The sequence below is a fragment of the Phallusia mammillata genome, chromosome 5 (genome assembly GCF_965637545.1).
Source record: "Phallusia mammillata chromosome 5, kaPhaMamm4.hap1.1, whole genome shotgun sequence".
NCBI lineage: Eukaryota > Metazoa > Chordata > Ascidiacea > Phlebobranchia > Ascidiidae > Phallusia > Phallusia mammillata.
Genome location: NC_137256.1, coordinates 6,741,968 through 6,764,355, shown reverse-complemented (window position 1 = coordinate 6,764,355; position 22,388 = coordinate 6,741,968). Strand labels below are relative to the sequence as shown.

Here is a 22,388-nt window from a genome sequence, read left to right as displayed (position 1 = left end):
AACAGAATTACTCATGACAATAAGACTATTATTATTTTTTAGGGGGGGGGGGGGGGGGGGGAAGAAAAACAAAACTGATTGAGATTCACCACACACTTCGGTACTTTTCAAATGTGAATTAGTTCATTGGATTGCTATGACTAAAATCACTCAAATGTACAAAGTTTTTCCACCATCTATAGCAGTGGTTCTCAACCGGGGTCCGCGGAACGTTTTTAGGGGGTCAGTGACAATTTCTTTAATTTGCTCACATGGAGATTGATAGAGCGCCATTTAAAAAAATGTTTCAGCATTTTAAAATAGCATGAAACTTGTTTGAAAACATTCTTCATGTCGGCAAACCAAAAGAATGCATTGTGACATAGTAACCCCATTGTGACACAACAGTGGCAAATAACGTCACATCACAGTGTAATGGCTCTTTTTGTTCATTTCCGAAGTCGCAACCCAGACAAAGGGATTTAAATTTTGGTCCTTGTTTTTTGTACCCTGTTCTGGTTGCTTGTTCATGAAAGAGGACACAAAATACCAAAACCTTCAAAGAGGTCCGTAAACTTTTGTCACCTTTGATTAAAATCCAAGGAGGTTGAAACTTTACCCAACCTGATTACCTTGTTTGGTTTCACCGGAAAGGGGCATATAATACAAGTAATTTGACCCACCCAGAAAGCAAAACAAAGACACTTTCACCAGCTCATCAAATTCACGAATAGCCCAACCAAATCAAAAAAACGATTATTGCTAAGGTCAACATAGATCACAGGTTGAACTGCATGGTTCAAGTTACAACTAAACTACTGGGCTGTATGTTAAATAATAAAAGCATGCTTTGTTTTACCAACACTAGATGGGGATTAATAGTTTGAGACAATGCCAGACACGTTTTTACCTTCAATGACAATACCAAACACATTATATGCTATCCTTGGGTGCAAGTTTTTGTGTCTTTTTGTTTTATCTTGATTGTTAAAATTTGTAGGGGTTCATTTTGCATCCCTGTATGAAGTGTTGTGACAAACAGTAGCAGTACCATTTAAAAAGGCATGGTTGTGTACACACAATTTTAATTTTATTCTGCGGATAATTATCAAAGAAAATCAAGGTGGGCATGATTGCAACGGTGATTTTGCAGAAACAATGGTACAAAAGAAAAAAGAACTACAGAAAATTCAAGTCATATTATTTCAAGTTTAAATTTTCCATTCTTAATGTAACTTAAAGATAGTGCCCATAAAAATTTTGCAAAAAATATTCCATTTCAATTTTAACTTAAACATTTTAACCAAAGCATAACAACCAAATTTAAAGTAAACAGCTTTAGTACAGGGGTGTCAAAACACGAGGTCCTCCAAGAGTTTTTGTGCAGCCTGCGAAAGAACTTTTAGAAGTTATGTGTTTAACTTAGGCGGAGTATCCTGTCTGACCAGTGAGTTTACATGATACAATCAATTCAACGTCTAATTGGATGATCAAAATAGCCCATCTTTATAATCAGTAATTGTGATTGTTGCGTCATTGCATGCCATTGTCTTCACACAAAGCAATAAAGCACAGTTGTTTCTTTCACTCTGTTACACTGCACTGTACTGTTATTTATTACAATAGTGTTTTTTAATGTACTTAATGGCATTAATGAACATTTAACTTTTAAATCATGCAGTTTTTTGTTATCATGTTATGTTATAACAAAACGTTTCCATAGTGCGGCACTCGACTTTATGGAAAGTTTGTTTTTGGCTCTCAAAGTTGTTTGAGTTTGACACCCCTGATTTAGTGCATCATGTAAAAGTGCTTTTAATAGGCAATGGCAAACTAAAAAAAAGTCTTTTCTTTAGCATAATGCTAACATATGCTACAGAATGTACAGGTGCCTCCATTAGACAGAATCAATGTATGTCTGGCCTATTCCTGGAATCTGCCCAAGATACACTCTCATTTTCTAAAAATAAAACAATCTTAAATAATTATGTTTCCCTTTTTCCCTAATTGGTCTTATTAAACTTACATTCTTTGGTAACTGGCCATGTATTTTTTGCATTTGCTTTAATCCATTCTCAGTGACACCACAATCTTTCATCCACAGTTCTGAGACTTTTTCCAGGCATTTTCTAAATGCATAGGCACCTTGATCACCAATGGCATTGTTGCTGATGTTAATCAACTCCATCTGCAAAAATAACTAGAAGGGTGGCTTAGCACATATTGCCATTGCACATACACCGTGACCTATTTCTTAAAATATATTTACATCCGACACTTATTTTATATTGGTCCCATATCATCCACTGTCTTTTATAACCTTAGTTGTTTCCGCAAGCAGAAACTCATGGGTCCCCACACATGCAAAGTTGTAAATAATGCAATTGAAGAGATAACAGTGAGAAAGTTCGGCATTGTATCGTCAAACACAGTAGTCGGTACTGTGCATAAATAAATATGCTATATGGAGTAAAGACTATTTAAATTCATTCCATTCATACATTTTTGAAGGTTTTTCTATTTTATGACTATCTGAGAAAAAAGTGTTAAATGGTGAGAAAATAGGCCAAAACACAACAATCAGCTCCTATCAATAGTGAATTGTACATGACTGTGGGAGTCTAGTGGAGTAAATGATAGGTACTACAGAGTTTAACACCCAATACCTACAAATGGTACACTCTACAAACTGTCCAAACTTCATTTAATTCATACATTGTTTAAAAAATTGAACCATTTTAGGGGGCTAGTGGGGTAAATGTTGGGGCAACAGGGTTAAACACAACATTCTACACCTATAAATGGCACACTCTACAAGCTCTGTAAATTTCATTCAATTCTGACATTGTTTACAAAATAGACCCATTTTGGGGGGCTAGTGGGGTAAATGTTGGGGCGGCAGGGCTGAACATAACAAACACCAACTATACATAGTACACTCTATAAGCTGTCAAAATTTCATCAAATTCGGACAATGTTTAAAAAATTCACCCTTTTTAGGGGGCCAGAGGGGTAAATCTTGGGGTTACAGGGTTAAACAATACAATTGACACCTATAAATGACAAATTTTGCAAGTATTTCAAATTTCACTAAATTCCGACACTGTTTAAAAAACCCACTCATTTTAGGGGGTCAGTGGGGTAACTGATGGTGTTTATCACCCAAAAGTGTAAAATATGAAACCACGATGACCCAATTAACAGTCATGTAAGATTTTATCCAAATCGAACAATGTTTAAAATTCTAACCACTGGAGGTGTTATTAACAACATTTGTCAATGCTTCTGATGTCATATGGCTGTTAACCCTCTGACCGGCATGTGCAAAAACAACCACCAAGTAATGCACAAACACAAGTACCATGTGTACTGGTGCCTTTATTATACCATTACACCACAGAATTCTTTTGTTTGTGGTGCGCAGCAACATACAAAAATGTTTTACACTTTGGGGTCTAGCGGGGTAAATACAGGGGTCATCAAGTCAAACGAAGCAAATGGCACATCTGCATAAATATATCTACCATCTGTGAAAGTTTCATCCAAATTCACCAACGACTTCATGCCAAAAGTGCATGGACAAACTTCACTGGAGAAAAAAAAAACTGAGTGAAATCGAGATGCGTCCCCTTTAGGGAAGGGGACCCACAACAACTATATCAATAACTGTTTAGGTACCAAATGGTGGACTCTTTTTAACTAACTATTCTGTATGATTGGCATTACACCTTTTGCAGGCATGATGAAGTGGGGTTTGTTAAGTATGTTCTACTCACTGGTTGGGTAAGAGCAGTCAATGCCCCAGCAAGTTCCCCAGCACCGGTACTGGATATTTGCAGTTGTTGATGTCAAGAACATCATGATTAAAAATGAAGGTTCCCAGTGCACTGAATACAATCATCACAAATGCTGTTATTTCGTAAGTTGAGTATGTGTAACTTAAAAGTATCAAAAAAAAAATTAGTGAACAGTTCTTGTTGTGGGAATTTAGCAGTGTTTGTCTTTTTATGTCCTCAGCAAAATTAATGGTTATCACAGGTGATATATGACGAAGTTTGCTCATATTCAAATGTGAAAATCTGGTATTAAGTGTTGTTCAACATCATATGTTATCAAAATACCTTCTGACCAAGTCGTTGTAGAGCAAACGCCAGTGATTCCACACCAATAGAGGTCATGGAGCAGTTATTTAGGTTGAGAACCTTTAGGTGTCCTAAGCAACCTGCCAAATGTGTTGCACCAGAATCTCCAAATGGATTATTGTTGAGGTATAAAAATTCCATCTACAAAAATCATGAAGTTATATGGGCTGTTAGTTAGTGATGGGACGGGTACCGGGTACTCAGTATCGAACGATTTCAGTGGTATCGATACTCAGACTTGGTATAGAAATATTTTGTCTCAGTTTTCGATACCAACGTGTGAGTTCCGCCAGGTTACGTGTATAAAAAGTTCCGCCAGGTTTCATATATTTTTTTCACTATCAGGTGGAGATTACATTTTTCTGCATGCTTGTGTGCGCGCCTGTACCCGGGCCATGACAGATAAATTAGCCAGTGATACACAACAAAGTACAACATTATTTAAGTACTCGTTATTGAAGGTATATACATGTGATACTCATACTCGGTACTCACTTCAAAACCTGGTATTGTCCCATCACTACTGTTAGTTGAATATCGCTGTCATAATACCTGTTCTTTTCGCTGTTTTATTCCAAGTTGCAAGGCCTGTATACAACCACCAGTCAAAGAACAGTTGACCATCCATAATTTTTCAGTTCCACTCTTAAACACTTTGCAATAAGTGCCACCATTTCCACATCCATATCATTGAATCCCAGATACAACATTGGTGTCTGCAATTCAATTGACATTGATAAGTATGTTAGTTATATTTGGTTACATTACCTTTCTGTCACACCAATACCTTGCATTTGTTGCGCTCAATGCTTTGAAATAGAATCACACAGCTATCAGAAACAAACTGGATATTATTGATGTTGACTTTCCAATCCTTGTTTCCTGATGCAAGCAAAAATGTTATGCTCGTTGCACAGTTGGAAAGAAGGTACCACTCAAATGTAGGCTTCCTGATAAGTGGTGCATGGTAGCATTGGTCATCTCAGAATCATTAGCTTCATTCAGCCATGTGGAAATCTGAAGCAACTTCGGGCACTGCTCAGGTACATCATATGTGGAGATAGAAATTGAGAGCTGGTCTGCAAAATCTTGAATGGCTTGTTTCTTCTGGGACCACAGGTCTGATGTAGCAACAGTAGCTGGTAAAGACGTTGAATCTGTGTCTTTGTCTGGTTGTTGCAAAGACCAAACATGAATTTAGACACAACTTCCCAGCGGCTGGATGTGAATTGTGACACGTGCTTTTGGAATTCATCAAATGACAGAAAGAACATATAATGGACTGCAGACAAAACCTCTTGCCAAATCAGATGAGAAAATGAGCTGCGTTTGTCGCCTTCCAGAAGCTGGAATTTTAGACTTGCTGTGGGGTCTATGTATGTTACAAGAAAGGCCTGAAATCCTTCAATACTTAAACAAGCTTCAAGAACATGAGACTCAGAAAATACAGCTATTCTGTCAACAAACTCACTCCATGCTAGCTTGGTTAATCCCTTGAGATCGTTTACTTTACCCCTCATATGATCTGATCTACAATATGTAGCAAGAGCATATACCAAAACCTGGGTTATGGTTTGAAGTGAAATTGCAGAGCTATCTTGGATTCCCAAGTGCAAAGATGCCATGGCAGTAATGCATGTAGCAGGAACATAGCAGGCAGAAAAGATATCAGGATGGGACAAAAGATGTTTCTTAACTTGTGGCCAGTTTTCTTGGCAAATCTGCCTTCCCAAGTTTTCCTGAGCATCTCTGTCCAATCCTAAAATCTGTAGGATTGTGTGGGGACGATGGGATTCATGCAGCTCAAAAGCTTGTCTTGGACGACATGTCCAAAGAATTTTAGCATTTGGAAGGAGATCTCCTGACATTAGATTACGAATTAGCACACTCGGCTTGGTGATAGCATCATGGCTGCATGCAGTAGATGGTTCCTTTAGATCATCAACTTTTACTTCATCAACACCATCAAAGATAACTAGGACATTTGGACTATCTTTAACCAAGGCAAGTACTTCTTCGACTGATAAATCAGTCCTATCCAAAGCCCCCTTAGTGGAAATTAGCTGGATAACATGAAGATTCTGCTCAAAATTAACTTCTCTAAGCCTGACATACAGAACAAACTCAGTCTCTGGTAGAATCTTTTTATCCACTGCAAGTTGTGCCACAATTTTGGTTAGAGTGGTTTTACCTATACCAGCCTGGCCTATGACCAGTACATTGTTGCCATGCTTTGCTACAAACCTCTTTTTTGCATCATTTGCGGTGCAGAACTTTTCACACTCTTTAGTTGCATTTTCTAGAGCACATTTGAAGATCTCCTCGATTTGGATGTTTCCCTTAGGACACGCAAACATTTTTTTAAGATCATCTCGCCTAATGTAATGGCCACTATCTTCAAATATGGAGGGTGATTTTTTGACTTCTTTTGATATTTGCAAGGAAACTGCCTTTATTGCTGTGTGTAGCTCAATTGGAAGTTGTATTTCCCCAGCTATTTCTCTTGCCATTTCAATCAAAGTTGTTTTGAACTCTGCAACTACACAAAAAATAAGTATTTTAGTCTAACTTCCAGTCTATAAAGCTTTATTTGCTGACAATAAGCAACTTTTTGGGTTTTGTGTGATTCCACTGTGACTGGAAACAATATCGGTTGTACTAAGTAGTAACTATGGCCCATTTAATGTAAAGATGATGGTTTATATTATGCAGTAAAAGATCTAAACTCTTAATATTAAATCAACTGCCTACTGTAGGAAAAATATAGCCTACCCTTGGCTGGTATCATCTCCTCATGCAAAGGTGGATCATTGTTATAATGTACATCTCCTATTATCACCTGCTGTGGTTGGTCAATGTGAACATTATTCATCTAAAATATCAAAAAACAATGTATATATTTAGGTATCACAAGGTGTGCCACATGTATGTCTACCTTCGATGTACTTGAAGTAGGTAAAGTAACTCTTGGTATTTTTGGAACTAGAAAAATAAAATGGTGTATATTTCTGAGATTACTCAAGGTATGCTTTGATTTTGCATCCTTTTTATACATAAAGAATACTGGCAGTAAAGTAAAATTAATCATAATATTGTACAAAATTTTAGCAAATGACAATAATAGAAAATGAGCTGCTTACTTGTTTCTGACTCATTTTCATGTTGTTTGCGCTTGTGCACCTGCAAAATTAACACATTATAACACCTAGAACTGATGTCAATAGACTATAAACTGCCCAAAATACCTTAAGCTGCATGAGTGCAGAAATGTATTTCTCATTCAAATCCTGTATTTGTCTATGATGCTGCTCTAATTGGACTGCCAATCTTGTGTCATACTCAAAAATTGTTTACTGCAGTTGGCTCTGCAATCGTTGACCTCTGGTTCTTTCCAAAATAGTTATCAGTTCATCTCTGGAACATTCATTCAAGTTGTCAGGAAATTCAATCTAAAAGAATATTGACAAACCAACTGCAAAGGATTTTCAGTCAAGCTTATGTTAGTGTGTTTATCAGTAATACACAGCTCTACACATTACATTACACATTATTTTGCACCACATTAAGCGATGAGGTTGAAAAAAAAAACATAAACATAGGTTACCAAAAACAGTAAAATGTTTTGTTTAATTTGTTACATATTCCATTAAAAGGATAAAACTTTATTTCCTACATCTGTTTCATTGCTTTCATGAGAGTCCATCTTTCCAGCACATTACTTTGAACGTATAACGCTTGCAAATCAGTTTTATATGTGGCCGAGAAAAGAGGAACCAATTTTAGGGCGCAGTACACCTACGGTCCTACACCCACAGCGTTAAAACATCCTAGTTCCTCCAAAAAATGTCAATAGCGCCATTTTAAAACGTGGTCTTTTTGCTTCCTGGTTTCCTAACAGCAGTGTTAGGAATCAAAATTTTCCGGTAAATAGAAACTTGAATCACGACCAAGTTTGTTGTTTTGTGAAACAACAAACGAAACAATGGCAATGAATAAACCAACTTCGGTTTCGAAATCGAAACAAATGGTAGGAAGGGGATTTACCACGGGGGACTGCATGTTCAGCTATTTACACAATGGTTGATGACTTTTTTGATAAGAAACATGTGGCTTCACTGCTGGAGGCTAGTCTGTACTCTGGGCCCGGTGTAACGCTCGCCTCTTTACTAAATAGTTTAACAAGCGGAGATGTCTTTGAGTAAACTATGATTACAAAACCCAATTGATATGTAAAGATTGCGGATGCATCTTCTATCTTTAACACTTTCATTTCACCGTTTAGCAACTGCTATGCGAATGTGAAGCCTCAAACATGCTAAGACGCAAGTCGTTAGCGATTGGACTTCGGGCTCTACATAGTGCGACTTCTGTTTCTGCAAAACATCCAAAACCACTCCATATCCCTGTTTTGCTGGAAGAAGTTTTGGAAAACCTAAATTTAAATGACCAAAGCATGGTGTTGGACCTTACCTTTGGTGCAGGTGGACACAGTGAAGAAGTACTGAAAAGATATTCAAAATCCCATGTTTTTGCACTAGATAGAGATGAACAGGCATTTTCCTTAGCTAAAGAAATGTCTGCAAAATACAGGTGGATGAGAATTTTCTACAATTTGTTATCTATTTAATTGCCTGATGAACATGCTAAGCAATAGTCTGATTTTGTTATCTGCTTGGTGTTTGGCCAACATTGCTGCAAACCAGAAAGTTGTACTTAAAAAAATAACATTAACACATCTAAACTTATATATCATTTTTTTCAGCCAAAGACTGACTCCAATGCTGGGCAAATTTTCAGAGTTGCATGAATTGCTGCAAGCAGCCGGTCTTTCTTATGGCGAAATTAATGCTGCCATTATAGATCCAGGGTGCTCATCAATGCAGTTTGATGAGCCTGGTCGAGGATTTTCACTTGCATACGATGGGCCATTGGATATGAGAATGGATGGCAACAGGTATAAAAAGGTTTGCATTGAAACACCTCATCAAATTTTATATTGTGAATTTATAGTGAGTGTAAAAAAACATTGTACATATGATGTACTGAAGCAGTTTAAAGGATCTAGGGTTAAAACTAAATATTCAGCACAATAGTTACAACTGAAACCAGTGAAACCTATAGTTTTCTCAACATGAATGTTTTAGAGCAGTGGTTCTTAACCTTTTTGTAGTCACAGACCCCTTTTATGAATTTTGTGAGTCTGCGGACTCCCAACGCAATTTACCATAAGTCTTTTGTTTCACGCTTCTTGCATTATACCATGTCATGCTTTTGAAGCATTTAATTCTGCCTTTACAGTCCTTTAAAATCAATGACGTTTGTGTATTGTAGTGGCCAACACATCGAATTGATAATATTTCTGGTAAATATAACTTCACAAATCACTTGTCCTATAAAGCCTATTGTCCATGTGTGTTATGATGTCACAATAGGGAAGACAATCACAAGAAGTAATTGTTCTTGGCATAATTAAGGTGTAATAAACAGCGTGCACTCGTATGCAGGATTGTAAAAACGGTTGAGAAACTTAAAAATATTCTTTTGTTGGTTAATGATACTTAAAATATTTCCCTCCGTGGACCCCCTGAAACCATCTCACGGACCCCTTGGGGGTCCGCGAACCCCAGTTTTAGAGGGTCTTATGTGTTAATGAAAGCAAATGCCAGCATACACATTTTGTTAATTTGTAATCTTGGGGTAAACAATTTGGCATAAGCAATACAATCCCAAATAGCCAATAAGAAAGTTGTTATGTGGGTTTGTATTTTCAATTCAACTACCATTCCAATAAAAGGACTCTTGACTTGATAACCTATGTTTTTTCGGTGTCCTTGCTGTTTATGTATTTGTTCAACATTGGAGCTGTGATGATTAAGTGACTATGTAAATAAAAATTGACTTGACTTGAATAGTTTTTGAACTGTCTTCTAGAAATACAAACCAACCTACAGCAGCTGATGTTGTAAACCACCTCAGTGAAGAAGAGATTGATATGATTTTGTGTAAGTGTAAATGTACATGGGGAATTTTTAAATGTTAGCAATTTGTCTCTTTTCCAGTGAAGTATGGAGATGAAAGACTAAGCAAAAAAATTGCTAGAAGTATTGTGGAAAACCGACCAATCCACACAACGAAAGCTTTGGCTGAAGCAGTTGGAAATGCATTTTCTTATAGATCACACATGATAGGGACAGATGCTATTGGTAGAAGACGACACGCTGCCACGAAAACTTTTATGGCACTTCGGATATTTGTCAACGATGAAATTAATGAACTACATTCTGGAATAACAACTGTAGGAAGATATTTGTCTGACAAAGGACGTCTCGCTATTATCACATTCCATCCCAATGAGGACAGGCTTGTTAAACAAGCTTTAAATGTCAAGGATTTTGTTAAACTGCCAACATGTGAAAACAGTGAAACCAAGACATTAGGTAGAAATGCCATTTGGACTAACTTGCATAAAGGTGTTATCCTGCCTTGTAAAGCTGAGATTCAAAATAACACAAGGGCACGATCAGCCAAACTAAGGGTGGCAGTAAAAAATATGACAACTGATGCAAATGTGAAAAGTTAATATAGTTTCATGATGTTCGCACAGGAAGGCCAACTTTTAGAAGGTCCATAATGTTTGTTCCCAAATCTTCATCATGTAAAGACCATGACACTAGCACATTGACACTTTTCTGCTCCTCATCATCACTTGACTGCACTCTCAGCAATACCTAAATCATATATTAACTTTAAATTTGCTAATTAATCAAACAATGCCATCAGTGTTGTGTGTTGTGGTGGTACTAAACACTGCATGGTACACAGTTTTGCGACATGCTTTATTGTTCAAACATTTCAACAAATACCCATGCCATTATCAGTGATATGTCATATCGATTTTTATGCCTATTTGGGCAGTTATTTTTATTATTTAACTTATGAACAGATCTGTATATTGCATTCCAAAATACTTTATACAAATATTTAAATTTGATGATTTTTGAAAGTCCGGATAGTGAGAGCTATTCAGGATGGATGAGGTATGTTATGACACTATAATCTGGTCCAAGACATGTGGTGTACCATGCTGTATGTAGTACCACCCGTTAATACAATACAGCAATAAAAACTCACAGAATCTATAAGAATACTGCCATCCGTTGTCGAGCTGACATTGTGTGATTTGAGAGACTTTTTCAAGTGCTGCATTAGTTCTGCTGTGGCCACTGTGTGATGTATGTTGGGAACTTGAACGGTGGATGTGAATCTTAACTGTAAGCAATAAAATCAGTTATTTTTCATAAGTTGCCTTGAGTCATATTTGCCTATGAAACCTCATGCTTAGGAATGTCCAATTCTTCCATTGCTTCTTCTTGGTCCATAAGCTGCATGCTACAAAAAATATTTAATACTGTGAACATACTGTACTAAACAATTTGGGCCTTTCACCATGCAATGCAAACACCATAAAAGAACAGTCTACCTATATTCATCAATACATACCTGTTGCCTTTGATTAGTACAGTGCCATGGATAGTTTTAATGCGCTTTGGATTAGGGGTAGTTCCAGCCACTTGTCTGTGTTTGCTAAGAAGCTTCATGGAAGCATCTACTGTGATTGGTGGATTGGTTGTGATGGTAACGGTCTCACCATTGGCTGGCTTAAAACATGGCAGATGCAACTCCTGTATAGCAATGCAAGGGTTAGCATGTTGCCAACCCCAGGATTTCGATGGGTGCACAATAAATACAATTACATGAAAAAAATAACAAATTAATTCTTGGTTTAAACTGGTAAGAAAATTTGCAACCTATTGTTATTGTTAGTTGTCTTGTACCACTAAAAGATGCTTAGAAGATTTTTTTGCTTTAAATTCTGGATTCATATTCTTTATATGCAACTTAACTCAGACTTGACTATTATTGTAACTAATTTTGTACACACCTTGTTGATTTTCGAGGCAAGAAATTCCATTTTCACTGCTTCTCCATGCACAAGCATAACATTTTCTGGTTCACACATTCTAATTAGCTGCATTATTCCTTTAGCATCGGCATGTGCACTAAATGACATGTACTGCACTTGCATTTTGATTTCTACCACCTGCAAAGACAAATGCACTTAAAAAATAATATCTTGTATATAAGAAACGCTTTACCTGTCCTGGTTTTAGCTCTATTTTTCTCATTCCTGACAAAATTTTATTGCCGACTGTGCCTGCAACACAATAGCCAGGCATAATGATCATGTTCTTCTCATTAGTGCACCACTTTTTAAAAATCTCCAAAGACAATCCTCCATGCAGCATTCCAGGTGTAGCAAAAACCACCATTGGGCCAGGGTTTTCAATATAGGCTCTAAAATTCAGATAATAAACAATCAATTGAGGACAAGTTTACACTGTTTAATGTAAATTAATACCTGTTAAAACCTTTGATGTGTTTAAAGTCAAACATATTTCTTTCCACAAATGTGTTTTTGATCTTTTGGTTGGTCCAGGTGATAAAAAGTTTGTAGTACTCGGTTGCTTTGTTGGTCAGGCCAGTGGAGAAATAAATTGGCACCTTTAATGAAATGTTTATTTTAGCTATGACTTACATTGAGGAAACTTAGCAGCACCTTTAGGTTCATTCGGTCCCAGTAGGACTCCAGCAGAATACAAAGTTCCTGAGCTCGACCTAATGCAAACACAGGTATGAGAACTTTCCCACCATCTTCAATTCTTTCATGGACTTTCTTTAGAAAATCCCTTTCTCTGCACCTATGAAACATGATCTGATGTTTACAAAATTGTCCTTGAGATTGACCTCTCCTCTATCCCAAATTTTTGTTTTCATTCTTTTTTAGACAAACATGCTAAAAGCAAGGAGCTGCATACCTATTTGTAAATGGCAGGCGCATACCAAGCTTAGGTAGTATGCTGGTACTGTGGGTGTGGTGCATGGCTAAAACTAGCTGAACATAACTTTAAACACCAATGTTTAAAACACACAGCCACATTTGTGAAATTACATAACCCCTGAGCTTGCTAGGTTGGTAACTGAGCATGAAATTCTTTGGCGCACAATCAAACTGAACGCTTACAGGGTAAGATCAACACATAAATACAACATAAAAACATGCACTGATACAATCGAAAATAAGTTGCAGACAGTGCACACTGTTTTGGTCAATAAGGACAACATCTTCAAACAAAATACCTTTTGGAGTCCCTTATGGTTGTGGCATAAGTGGATTCAGTAATTAACAAGCTTGGTCTGCATTTGTCCACCCATGCAGCCCCCAAATGCCTGTCAGGGGTCATATTGTAATCACCAGTGTACAGGACAGAGTCACTGCCGACCTTCATGTAAAACATTGCTGCTCCAAGAACATGACCTGCATAGTAAGCTTTAATCTCCAACTCATCATCAACCTAGGAGATAACATAATACAGTTCTGACAGAAGGTTATGGTGACAAACTGTTTTACTTGCTATGTAAGTGTTTCTAAAACCGTACAGTTTTACAATAATCATCTTGTGAATTAAATGATGAAATTTTCCATGTTTTATAGAACCATTTTTATTGTGTCTATATTGGAGCCAATGATTTTATTTGAGTGAGGAAAATCTAAACTTTACAAAGATGTTCTTTATGTATTGTTTATTGTGCCCTGAAATCATATGTGTAATAAAAACAATGCTTACATGAATTGTTTGGTGCAAATTTACTGCTACCACTTTTTTCATGCAATCTTTGATCATTTGTGATGTGAAAAAGTCGGTTTCCCCTTTTCTATCAACAGTGATTTTGCGGTAATCTTCCAACAATATTGGACAGATTGCCTTAGTGGGATGTGTCATGTAAATTGGTCCTTCAAAGCCCACCATTTCTGACATGTACGGCAGTGCTCCACAATGATCAAGATGAAAATGACTAAAATAAAAACAAAGAGTTTAATAATATGGTCTGTTGCAAAAGTTTTAATGAGGTAAAAAAAATATATGTTGTTGTGGTACCTGATTATGACACAATCAATGTGTTCTGTAAGGGTGCTCATTCCCCCGGTGATATACCCAAAGTATGGAAACCTTCTTTCATCATTAAAACCCATGTGCATTCCACAGTCCAGCATTATATTTTTACCACCAAGGCTGACAATGATGCAACTGCGACCAACATCTTGCCCAGCACCTAATGGCACTATTTTGATTTCAGGCATATCTTTTTTACTTTTTATGATGTGATTTTACACGCAGTTGCCCTCAATGCAAACAGAAACACTAAAAACAAAAAGGAATTTAACAATTTAGAAGGAATTTAGAATATATGAATATGAGCAACAATAATCGAAAATCATTTATTTGCATATTTACTCTTTTGAAGCATGGTACTAAATACTGCTTATAAATAAAGACACAAGTTTTATGCATTTTAACGTTGGTGCATGTGTTCACTCCAGGTAGATCTTTTACTATTTGCATCTAATACTGGCAACTTGTTTTACTATTTTATCGCTTTTATAACAATGTTGTATTCGCTCACAGGAACTGAACTGAGGATACAATAAAAATTTGGTGACATACAAATTCTGTGAAAATATAGCGTGCAGCGATTGATTCTGTTTGGCTTATGGTTTTATACACTGGGTTTTGGATTACATTAACGTTGGGGAATAAAGTACAGTTTCCCTGTAACCAGGGCATAACAAAACACTACAAATATTTCACGTGCTACTTTAAGTAACTACTTTAGTATTTACCCTCGTGGCCTTGTAAGTTTGTTTGGTTATTTCCCATTTTCAAAATCCCCTATTACGCGAAAGCGTGTTATCACACAGAAATGTTAAATTTGCTTTTTTCCTCCAAGAAGTAGCAAAAGGATATTTCTCAAGCACTGTTAACAGAGGTTTTAAGCACTGTTAACAGAGGAGTCCTGCACATACATTGCAGCATGGTAAGACTTTAACTTTTTTCATTAAGTTTACTCAATACTATTTAGCATTTATTCAACAATTTTTTTTTACTTTTTTTATGGTTGTTATTTTTATTGCAAATCTTGCAGTGCTCTTGCTCAGTAAATTATTACACAATATTTGGTTGGTATGAATAAAAAGTGTACCTACGTTGTATGTTTAACAAACATAATTTTACCAGTTCAAGCTTGCTGCTCTAAATGACAAAGATATTGAGGACAAATCAAGAGACACAGATGGAAAAACAAAGGGAACCAAAGAAGCCCAGGTTTGCAATTTAACTTGGTTTTAAATTTCCTGTTTACTTTTTTACTAGCTCCGCAGTTCGTTGATATCTCTTTTTTGCAAACTTCTTTACAGGAAGTGCATGCATTTGATTTGTACAACAAAGCCCTTCAACTGCAGCGTGACAACCAACATGACCTGGCTTTCCGAGTTTATGAACAGCTACTGAAAACATCATTGGTCACTGATGTATGTTGTTTGTATTGTTTTAAAGATGCACAAATATATTTGTATATAATTTTCACAATCATATAACTTGCTTTGCCTAATAGCTAAACATCCAACTTAAGCTTGTGCCCTTTTAGCAAAAGTTTTGTTTTTTTAAAAAGGAAAAATAAACATTACCAAAACCTGTTTTAAGAATTTCATTCACTAGCCAACTGACAAAAACTATCACAATTAAGCTCAGAAAAAAGCTCATCATAATTACCGTATTTTACGGACCATAAGGCTCAATTTAAATCCTTTTTTTTCCTCATAAATTGATCGTGCGCCTTATAAGCCTAATGTATGGATCAAGTAGTGCTTTATTGCCTACACTCCAACCAGTACCGATACTATTATACGGTAACCATGCTTTATACGGTAACCGATACTCCTTAAAATACGTTGCGTTCTATAGCCCGGTGCGCCTTATGTATGAACAAAAAACTGATCAAAGCAATTTATTGACAGTGCACCTTATAATCGGGTGCGCTTTATGGTCCGTAAAATACGGTATTGTCAGGAAAAAGCAAAATGCGAATAATAATTAGGCTCAGAAAAAAAACTGTAACTTATGTGCGTTTAGGCTGCATCCACACTAGTTGATGAGAATGGTGAAGCCACAGAAAGACCCCTCAAAGACCCTGGTCTCATTCTTAAATATTCAACTCACAAAAATCTTGCAAGCATATCTGCTGACAAGGGTGACATAGATACTGCCATGGAACATTATCTGCAGGTGTGACAGTTCACTTAATCGCATATTCCATTTTAGTGCATGTAAATTATGAATTCCCCTCCACAAAATTATTAAAAGATAGTCCAGGCAAGATATATTTTTGTGTGAAAAGTAAATGTTATATTAAAGTTTTTCATATTTTATTTGCATTATTCCATATTTTATTTGCATTATTCATTAGCAAGCTCATTTAATCTAAACAAGTAAATAAACATAAAGACACTGTATACAGTTGCAGTTATAAACCTATGTTGGAGTTCCTCATTTGCATGCATTGTAGGCAGTGATGTTGGACACAACAGATGTAACATTATGGCAAAGAATTGGAACCCATGCCATCAGCCTAGGAAAACTTGCTTTAGCTCGACATGCCTTTACAAGTGGCCTTACTTGCAATGAAAACTATTGGCCTTGCTTAGATGCAGCTGTGACGGTTTTGTTTGCATTACTAGACTATGAAAGTAAGTTGGTGAAATAAAGTTATGATTATTGTATAGGCCGTATTGTGTAAAAACGAGATAGTTGTACTTATTGTGTAAAAACAAGAAGTATTATACTAACTATTGAAAAATGCTCATGGTGAAAGTGTTTGCTGTTTGGACCACCAACAATAAAAGCATGGGAAAAATATGAATTACCGGGTTTGTTTGCATCAGCTAAAAAAAATGTCTGCATAGTCCATGCTGTGTCAGTGTAATCATTTGGTATGCTTAATAAGTTTAAGAGCATAAAGTTTGCATTAAATTAATTAAAATGTTTAGTTTGCATTATAAGCTATTTTGTTGTTTAACAGGCTGTCTGTACTGGATTTCCAAAGCATTTGAAAGGAACCCTGCCTATGCCAAGGGTCTTGTACTTCGTGAAAAGATGTTTCGTGATTGTCCACACTTGCGAAAAGACACACAGAATTTGTTTCGAAATTGGTGAACGTCTATATCAGTTATAACTTTAACCATATAGCAGTAACTGTCTATGAGTCACAACCCGAACAGTAGTGTAGTTTTTATTGAGCCATTGTTATTTGGCCCATGACAGGACTTTGACATAGAGTGAAACTGCTAAAGTTTGCATCAGGGTTATGTTTAGTAATTAAACCATTGCTAAACATTGATGTACTTTGCACAACAGTAAAAACGTGAAGTGTACTTCTATGAAACAACTTGTGTTAGATCATCTTGTTTGAGCTTGTGAGAATAATAAAGGCCTGCGTAGCTTGCAGGTATATATAACTGAAAAAAATTGAACTGCCATAGTCAAGATTTGTTACCTACTGCCATATAGAAATAGTAGTGTTTGATGCACTGTATGTGTTAGTATAGAAACATACAATATCTTTGCTTAACACTGTTAGCTCATGTAACATGTTTGGAAGCATAATTATTTTGCTGATAAATACAATAAGTGTGTTAAGTTTACGTACCTACAGTGACTATTTTTGTTGCCATAGCGATTTTTCAATATATGAGATGGATGTTGATGAAGAAGAAGTAAAAGAAGTAAGGTTTTTGTTTATTGCTATCCACATATATTCATAATGCTTATGCATAACTATTTTATTAGTACATTGATGAGGCTATGCTGTTAAGGGAAAGACATCGAAAGTCTTGTGTTTCGGTCCCTCCTGGAGATGTAGCAATTCGACCTGAAATGTTAAACCTTACATGGGTATTTAGAACTGTGTATGACTTTTTATTTCTTGTTATTACCTTTACAAAACTTTTTTAGCAAGGGTGCTGGCATTTCTTTCATATTTTTACACTAAAAATGTAATTAATTTCAACAATTAAAAAAATAAAAAGATAATCTGATTTTGAAATCAATAACGTTTGTTTAAATAAAATGAATACGTTTTACTCTACGTCGCTGGCAATTTGCTTTTTATTAAATAATTACTTTCAACTGTAAAAAAATGCTTTGAAAAAACAATGACATCAAATCCATTGCGTTTTCTTATGTTGCAACTTGCAATATATTTTGCACCAAATTTATTAGTAAACTGTTACTTTTTTCTTAGAACTGCACTGTTTTGAAGTAATGTCTCTTTACTTTTTTTTCACTTGCAGGCAAATTTAGGGAAATGTCTTGTCTCAACTTATGAGTATATTTCCACCACTGACGACAATGCAACATTTACATCAAAGTGTGTTTTTACCAACATTCAATTTTTAGAAGACCAGCTTGAACAAAAGAAACAAGCCATTAAAGGTAGCAAAATAAAATTATACCCGAAATTTCCAAAAAGTTTATTTGTTCATGTATGTGTTATAAAGTAAGTTATCTGCTATGTTCTCTTTATTGGTTGTCCTCTTGTCTTTGTGTATCATGTAAGACGGTTTATAAGTGGGTTTGAAAGCATGAGTCTTTAGACCAAAGGTGGGCAACCTTTTTACATGCGCAGGCAAAAAAGTAGTGATGTATTGTGGAGGCTTAACATAGCAGTGTAGTCAAAGTCAAACACACAATGATTTTGTCTTCAAACGTAACAATGCCTATTCTTAGTAATAAAGTACTAACTATCAACGTTTAATGTAACAACTCTTTGGTACAAAAATGGGATTTAGCACATACATACATCCGGCCGATCAAAATAAAATACAAGTCGCAGGCTGCTAAAAAGTTGCTTTTAGGTTGAGTTGCCCATCCCTGCTATAGCAGCTCTCTCTGGAATTCAGTGTTAATTTGTAAAGTAATAAAAACCAACTTCTCATTAATGGTCACACAGAAAAGGAAGCTAACGAAAACAAACAGGATGATGAAACAACAAAACCCAAAAGTCCATACATTCCTGGAGAAGTGTCTGAAGACTCAGTGGACTCTATGCTTGGTTTGGATCTTGCCATGGAAGTGCAAAAGACGTCACCTGCTAGGATGTCAGTTTCTTTTGACCTTGCAGTTCCCGATAACTTTTGTTCAAGTCAGGATTCAACCCAACAAAGCATGGACATTGGAAATGCTGTTTTCACTGAAGTTAACCAACTTCTAGTGGAACTAGTTGATGAAGTTGCAAAGCAGGATGACCAAGTAGCCGTTGAAAGTAATGATGAAGATGTGGTTGAGGAAATTATGAATGAAATGATGTCTATGGTGGTGCAAGGATATAAATTGATGTTCGACGACAAGGGTGGTGTGGTTGAAGATGTTTTGCAACAATTGATTAGCGATGTTGTTAAAAATGTCAATGGTGCAGAGATTGTTTCAGGTATGTCATTTTTGAGCTATACCATTGCTTAATTAGCTTCTGTGTTGCTATATTGGTCCCTATTTAGTAAGGATTCTAATTTTTACTGTGCATTTGTAACTTTGTGAAAAGATGGTCACAATGCATTTGAAAGTTTCTTATTTTAAATAAAACTTTCATTCTTAGAAAGTGCCACTGATACCAACACATCACAAGAAATGTCATTCAAGGGGAAGAGAGCAACTAAACGAAAAAGAAATCTCACTGATGCATTGTAGGATTTTTCATTGTGTTCGTGTTTTCTTTTTTAAGCCATAATTTAAAAAAATTACAAACAATGAATATTTAATACAAAAGTTAGTGTTAATGGTCAAAATGATCAAAAACTTTTATTTGTTACTCAGAAAAAAATGATAATTTTTTTCATAGGGATGAACATTCGAAGCGCAGATCAACAAGAGTACGAGTGTCTACCAAGAAAAAGCAGCAGGTTTGAATTTTGGCATTTCAAAATAAGTTTCTGTTAATTTTTGTTCCGACACTTAAAGGCATGTTTTTTCAACGCTAACTTCAGCAAAAGCTGCCTTACCGAAAAAAAAAACGCCGGTAGGTCAGGGATGCAAGCCTGAAAAGGGCTGGATTTCATCATAAAAAGGTGTCTGTATTTTGAACATCGGTTGATTTCTACCAAGCCTGCGTAGCTTGGTTGGTTTTGTACCTCCTATATGAATTTTGTGAGTTCTAATTCCGCTGCCAGTTAGATTTTTCAGCCTTGCTAGTTGCTACACGTAAATGATCGCAAACGCCGTTTTTGTATTTAGAATGTAGTGTCATGTTAGATCAGTTTGTCTAAAGCGCCCGTCGGTATAACTACAGACGAACGTCGGTTGCGTTCAAAGTTGTTTTGTAACAATTATTTGCTTCTATTGCAGCAGGTTTTGAAGATTATCGCTCCTCCTCCGCCTAAAACTGATTATATGATCGCAAACGCCGTTTTTGTATTTAGAATGTAGTGTCATGTTAGATCAGTTTGTCTAAAGCGCCCGTCGGTATAACTACAGACAAACGTCGGTTGCGTTCAAAGTTGTTTTGTAACAATAATTTGCTTCTATTGCAGCAGGTTTTGAAGATTCTCGCTCCTCCTCCGCCTAAAACTGATTATCGATCGAAACTCATCAAACTTCTTCCTGCAAGTTTATTGAATCGGTCTCCAAACAACACTTCAACTTCAACAAAACAAGGTAAGTAGGCGTTTATTTTTTAAGTCTCGTGTGCTAATTGTATATTCCTTGGACACTGACTAAGAAAAGTCTGTGAACGTATGTTTGTCCGATTGGGATCATATAATTGTGGGTGGCATAGTACGGTAGGCCAGGGTTCGAAACCTATGCCTTGTCAGGTGTGAATGCTTAGTGACCGTCTGATTCGGTATGACGCCTTTTGTAGGCCTGACATACCATGAATGAGAAATGAGTGCTCTGTTATCGAGATCTGCTTGAAACCTTCAAGGCTAAACCCAGCATTGAACTTATATTAATTTTATTGTAGGTGACTGTAAACGTTTTTTGTTTGTTTGGTTGAAATGAGATTATTAGTGCGACAGTAGGATAAGGCAAAACAAGGCGAAGTGTAAACATCTTTTGCATTAAGATTAAATACTTTCCACACCAGGGGTTTGACTTACTGTTAGCTAACATGGCGAGTTTGACACCAGGACGATACAAATCTATAAAAAATTCAACCAAAGAACTTCGTTGATCAATAGGAGATTTTTTTCTTTGGGAAAATGAATAGGAAAAAAAGCGGGTAGTGTTCTGTCAGATTCCTTGTGTTGTTCAAAAACGTTTTTTTTAGATGAAGGCAAGAATAAAGAACGATCGGTCCACCCCCGATCACGTGACCCAAATCCTAGCAAGTATGACGTCATAACCGAAGCTAATGACGTTTTGGAATTTGTGAAAAACAACAACGGCGAAGCGATCGTTGATTTACTGCACAGATTTGATCTCGTCCTCTCCGAAAAGGTAACGCGAAAACCTGTAAAATAAAAATGTAAAATATCTGTTTTCAGTGTTAATGTGACAAAATTATGGAAAATGTTTTGACTATGGTGATTTGCGACTCTCTAAGAAGCCTTACTTTACTTTTTAGGCGTCTTGGCAATGGGCAAAAGGGACAAAAGAAATGCTTGTATCGGTGTTTGCTTGTACACAAAAACATTTGCAGTTTATGGAACTTGACGAAGTCGACAGCGAAGACAACATGAGGTAAAAAATACTGAGATATAAAAGCTGTTTCTAACAAATTAAAAAAAAATGTAAAATTTTAAAAGTCATACTAACAAGTGTTGTTATTTTGTATTCAGAAGATGCAGAGATGACCTGTACAGTATTCTAAACTGTGTTGAATGCCAAATCGACTGTAATGAGAAGAAAGTTAAGACTTCACATGGTATCATATAATTCAGTTGCAAAAAATGATTTACTTTTTTGTTCCTCTTATTCAACAAATTGCAAACTTGTTGAACTATTATAAATATCAACGTTTATTAATTGATATTTACGGAATTCTCATTTATTAACTGTTCACTTTCAGAACTCACTGCTGAAGAGCTGGACGGTCACATTCATTATCTTGAATCCGCTCTTCTGCACAAACGCATCTTCCGCACCACCAGTAGCCATCCACTCGACTCCCTGCCTCTTCAGGACATCCGTCACTTCGCAATGAGGTTTTTGTGGACAAGATCTAAACTAACTGGGCCGTTTCGACCGAGCGATGAAGCTATCAGAGACCTAAATGTGTGCAAAGGTAAGAAAATGAAAACCCGAAGAAAAACTTAAATGAGAACATTTTATACAGTTGGTATCTAGGTGGGGAATAGTTTATACACTGAGATAGTCGAAA

At 36.2% G+C, this 22,388-nt stretch overlaps 3 protein-coding genes, 1 long non-coding RNA gene and 1 pseudogene across 6 annotated transcripts in view; 2 read left to right on the top strand and 3 right to left on the bottom strand.

Moving 5' to 3' along the window:
- Positions 1–84: 84 nt before the first annotated feature.
- LOC145228820 (NACHT, LRR and PYD domains-containing protein 3-like) lies at positions 85–8,184 on the bottom strand (annotated as a pseudogene). Its single transcript, XR_013860305.1, has 11 exons — positions 7,795–8,184; positions 7,367–7,570; positions 7,262–7,301; positions 7,057–7,103; positions 6,894–6,993; positions 4,909–6,660; positions 4,674–4,837; positions 4,101–4,262; positions 3,756–3,917; positions 2,006–2,167; positions 85–1,939 (listed from the first exon to the last, which is right to left on the bottom strand). The product of XR_013860305.1 is annotated as an NACHT, LRR and PYD domains-containing protein 3-like (transcript).
- Positions 8,185–8,227: 43 nt separating this feature from the next.
- Positions 8,228–11,422, top strand: LOC145228822 (12S rRNA N(4)-cytidine methyltransferase METTL15-like). The gene is made up of 4 exons (XM_080094015.1): positions 8,228–8,711; positions 8,884–9,075; positions 10,053–10,123; positions 10,181–11,422. Exons 1-4 carry the CDS (start codon positions 8,434–8,436, stop codon positions 10,699–10,701), a joined length of 1,062 nt encoding a protein of 353 aa, XP_079950141.1. The 5' UTR covers positions 8,228–8,433; the 3' UTR covers positions 10,702–11,422.
- On the bottom strand, positions 10,181–14,379 carry LOC145228821 (integrator complex subunit 11-like). Its single transcript, XM_080094014.1, has 11 exons — positions 14,120–14,379; positions 13,808–14,036; positions 13,320–13,534; positions 12,739–12,880; positions 12,541–12,683; positions 12,278–12,476; positions 12,064–12,222; positions 11,622–11,803; positions 11,453–11,510; positions 11,253–11,390; positions 10,181–10,849 (listed from the first exon to the last, which is right to left on the bottom strand). Exons 1-11 carry the CDS (start codon positions 14,320–14,322, stop codon positions 10,709–10,711), a joined length of 1,809 nt encoding a protein of 602 aa, XP_079950140.1. The 5' UTR covers positions 14,323–14,379; the 3' UTR covers positions 10,181–10,708.
- A 559-nt stretch (positions 14,380–14,938) lies between these two features.
- The window catches only part of LOC145227914 (calcineurin-binding protein cabin-1-like), a 53,060-nt gene continuing 45,610 nt past the window's right edge, over positions 14,939–22,388 (top strand). Inside the window, exons 1-17 of one of the 2 annotated variants that reach the window (XM_080092875.1) lie at positions 14,939–15,056; positions 15,257–15,343; positions 15,436–15,549; positions 16,151–16,303; positions 16,584–16,764; positions 17,097–17,226; positions 17,751–17,799; positions 17,864–17,968; positions 18,367–18,508; positions 19,026–19,502; positions 19,668–19,755; positions 19,911–19,971; positions 20,602–20,722; positions 21,336–21,505; positions 21,633–21,748; positions 21,847–21,932; positions 22,077–22,292. In XM_080092875.1, the coding sequence (XP_079949001.1) occupies positions 15,054–15,056; positions 15,257–15,343; positions 15,436–15,549; positions 16,151–16,303; positions 16,584–16,764; positions 17,097–17,226; positions 17,751–17,799; positions 17,864–17,968; positions 18,367–18,508; positions 19,026–19,502; positions 19,668–19,755; positions 19,911–19,971; positions 20,602–20,722; positions 21,336–21,505; positions 21,633–21,748; positions 21,847–21,932; positions 22,077–22,292 (2,299 nt within the window). In that variant the 5' untranslated portion in view covers positions 14,939–15,053. Of the gene's footprint in view, positions 15,057–15,256; positions 15,344–15,435; positions 15,550–16,150; positions 16,304–16,583; positions 16,765–17,096; positions 17,227–17,750; positions 17,800–17,863; positions 17,969–18,366; positions 18,509–19,025; positions 19,503–19,667; positions 19,756–19,910; positions 19,972–20,598; positions 20,723–21,335; positions 21,506–21,632; positions 21,749–21,846; positions 21,933–22,076; positions 22,293–22,388 lie in introns of both variants that reach the window. The other variant, XM_080092874.1, reaches the window with a different exon arrangement.
- On the bottom strand, positions 20,719–22,149 carry LOC145227915 (uncharacterized). The gene is made up of 3 exons (XR_013860007.1): positions 22,084–22,149; positions 21,824–21,900; positions 20,719–21,518 (listed from the first exon to the last, which is right to left on the bottom strand). It is a non-coding gene; the product is annotated as an uncharacterized LOC145227915 (long non-coding RNA).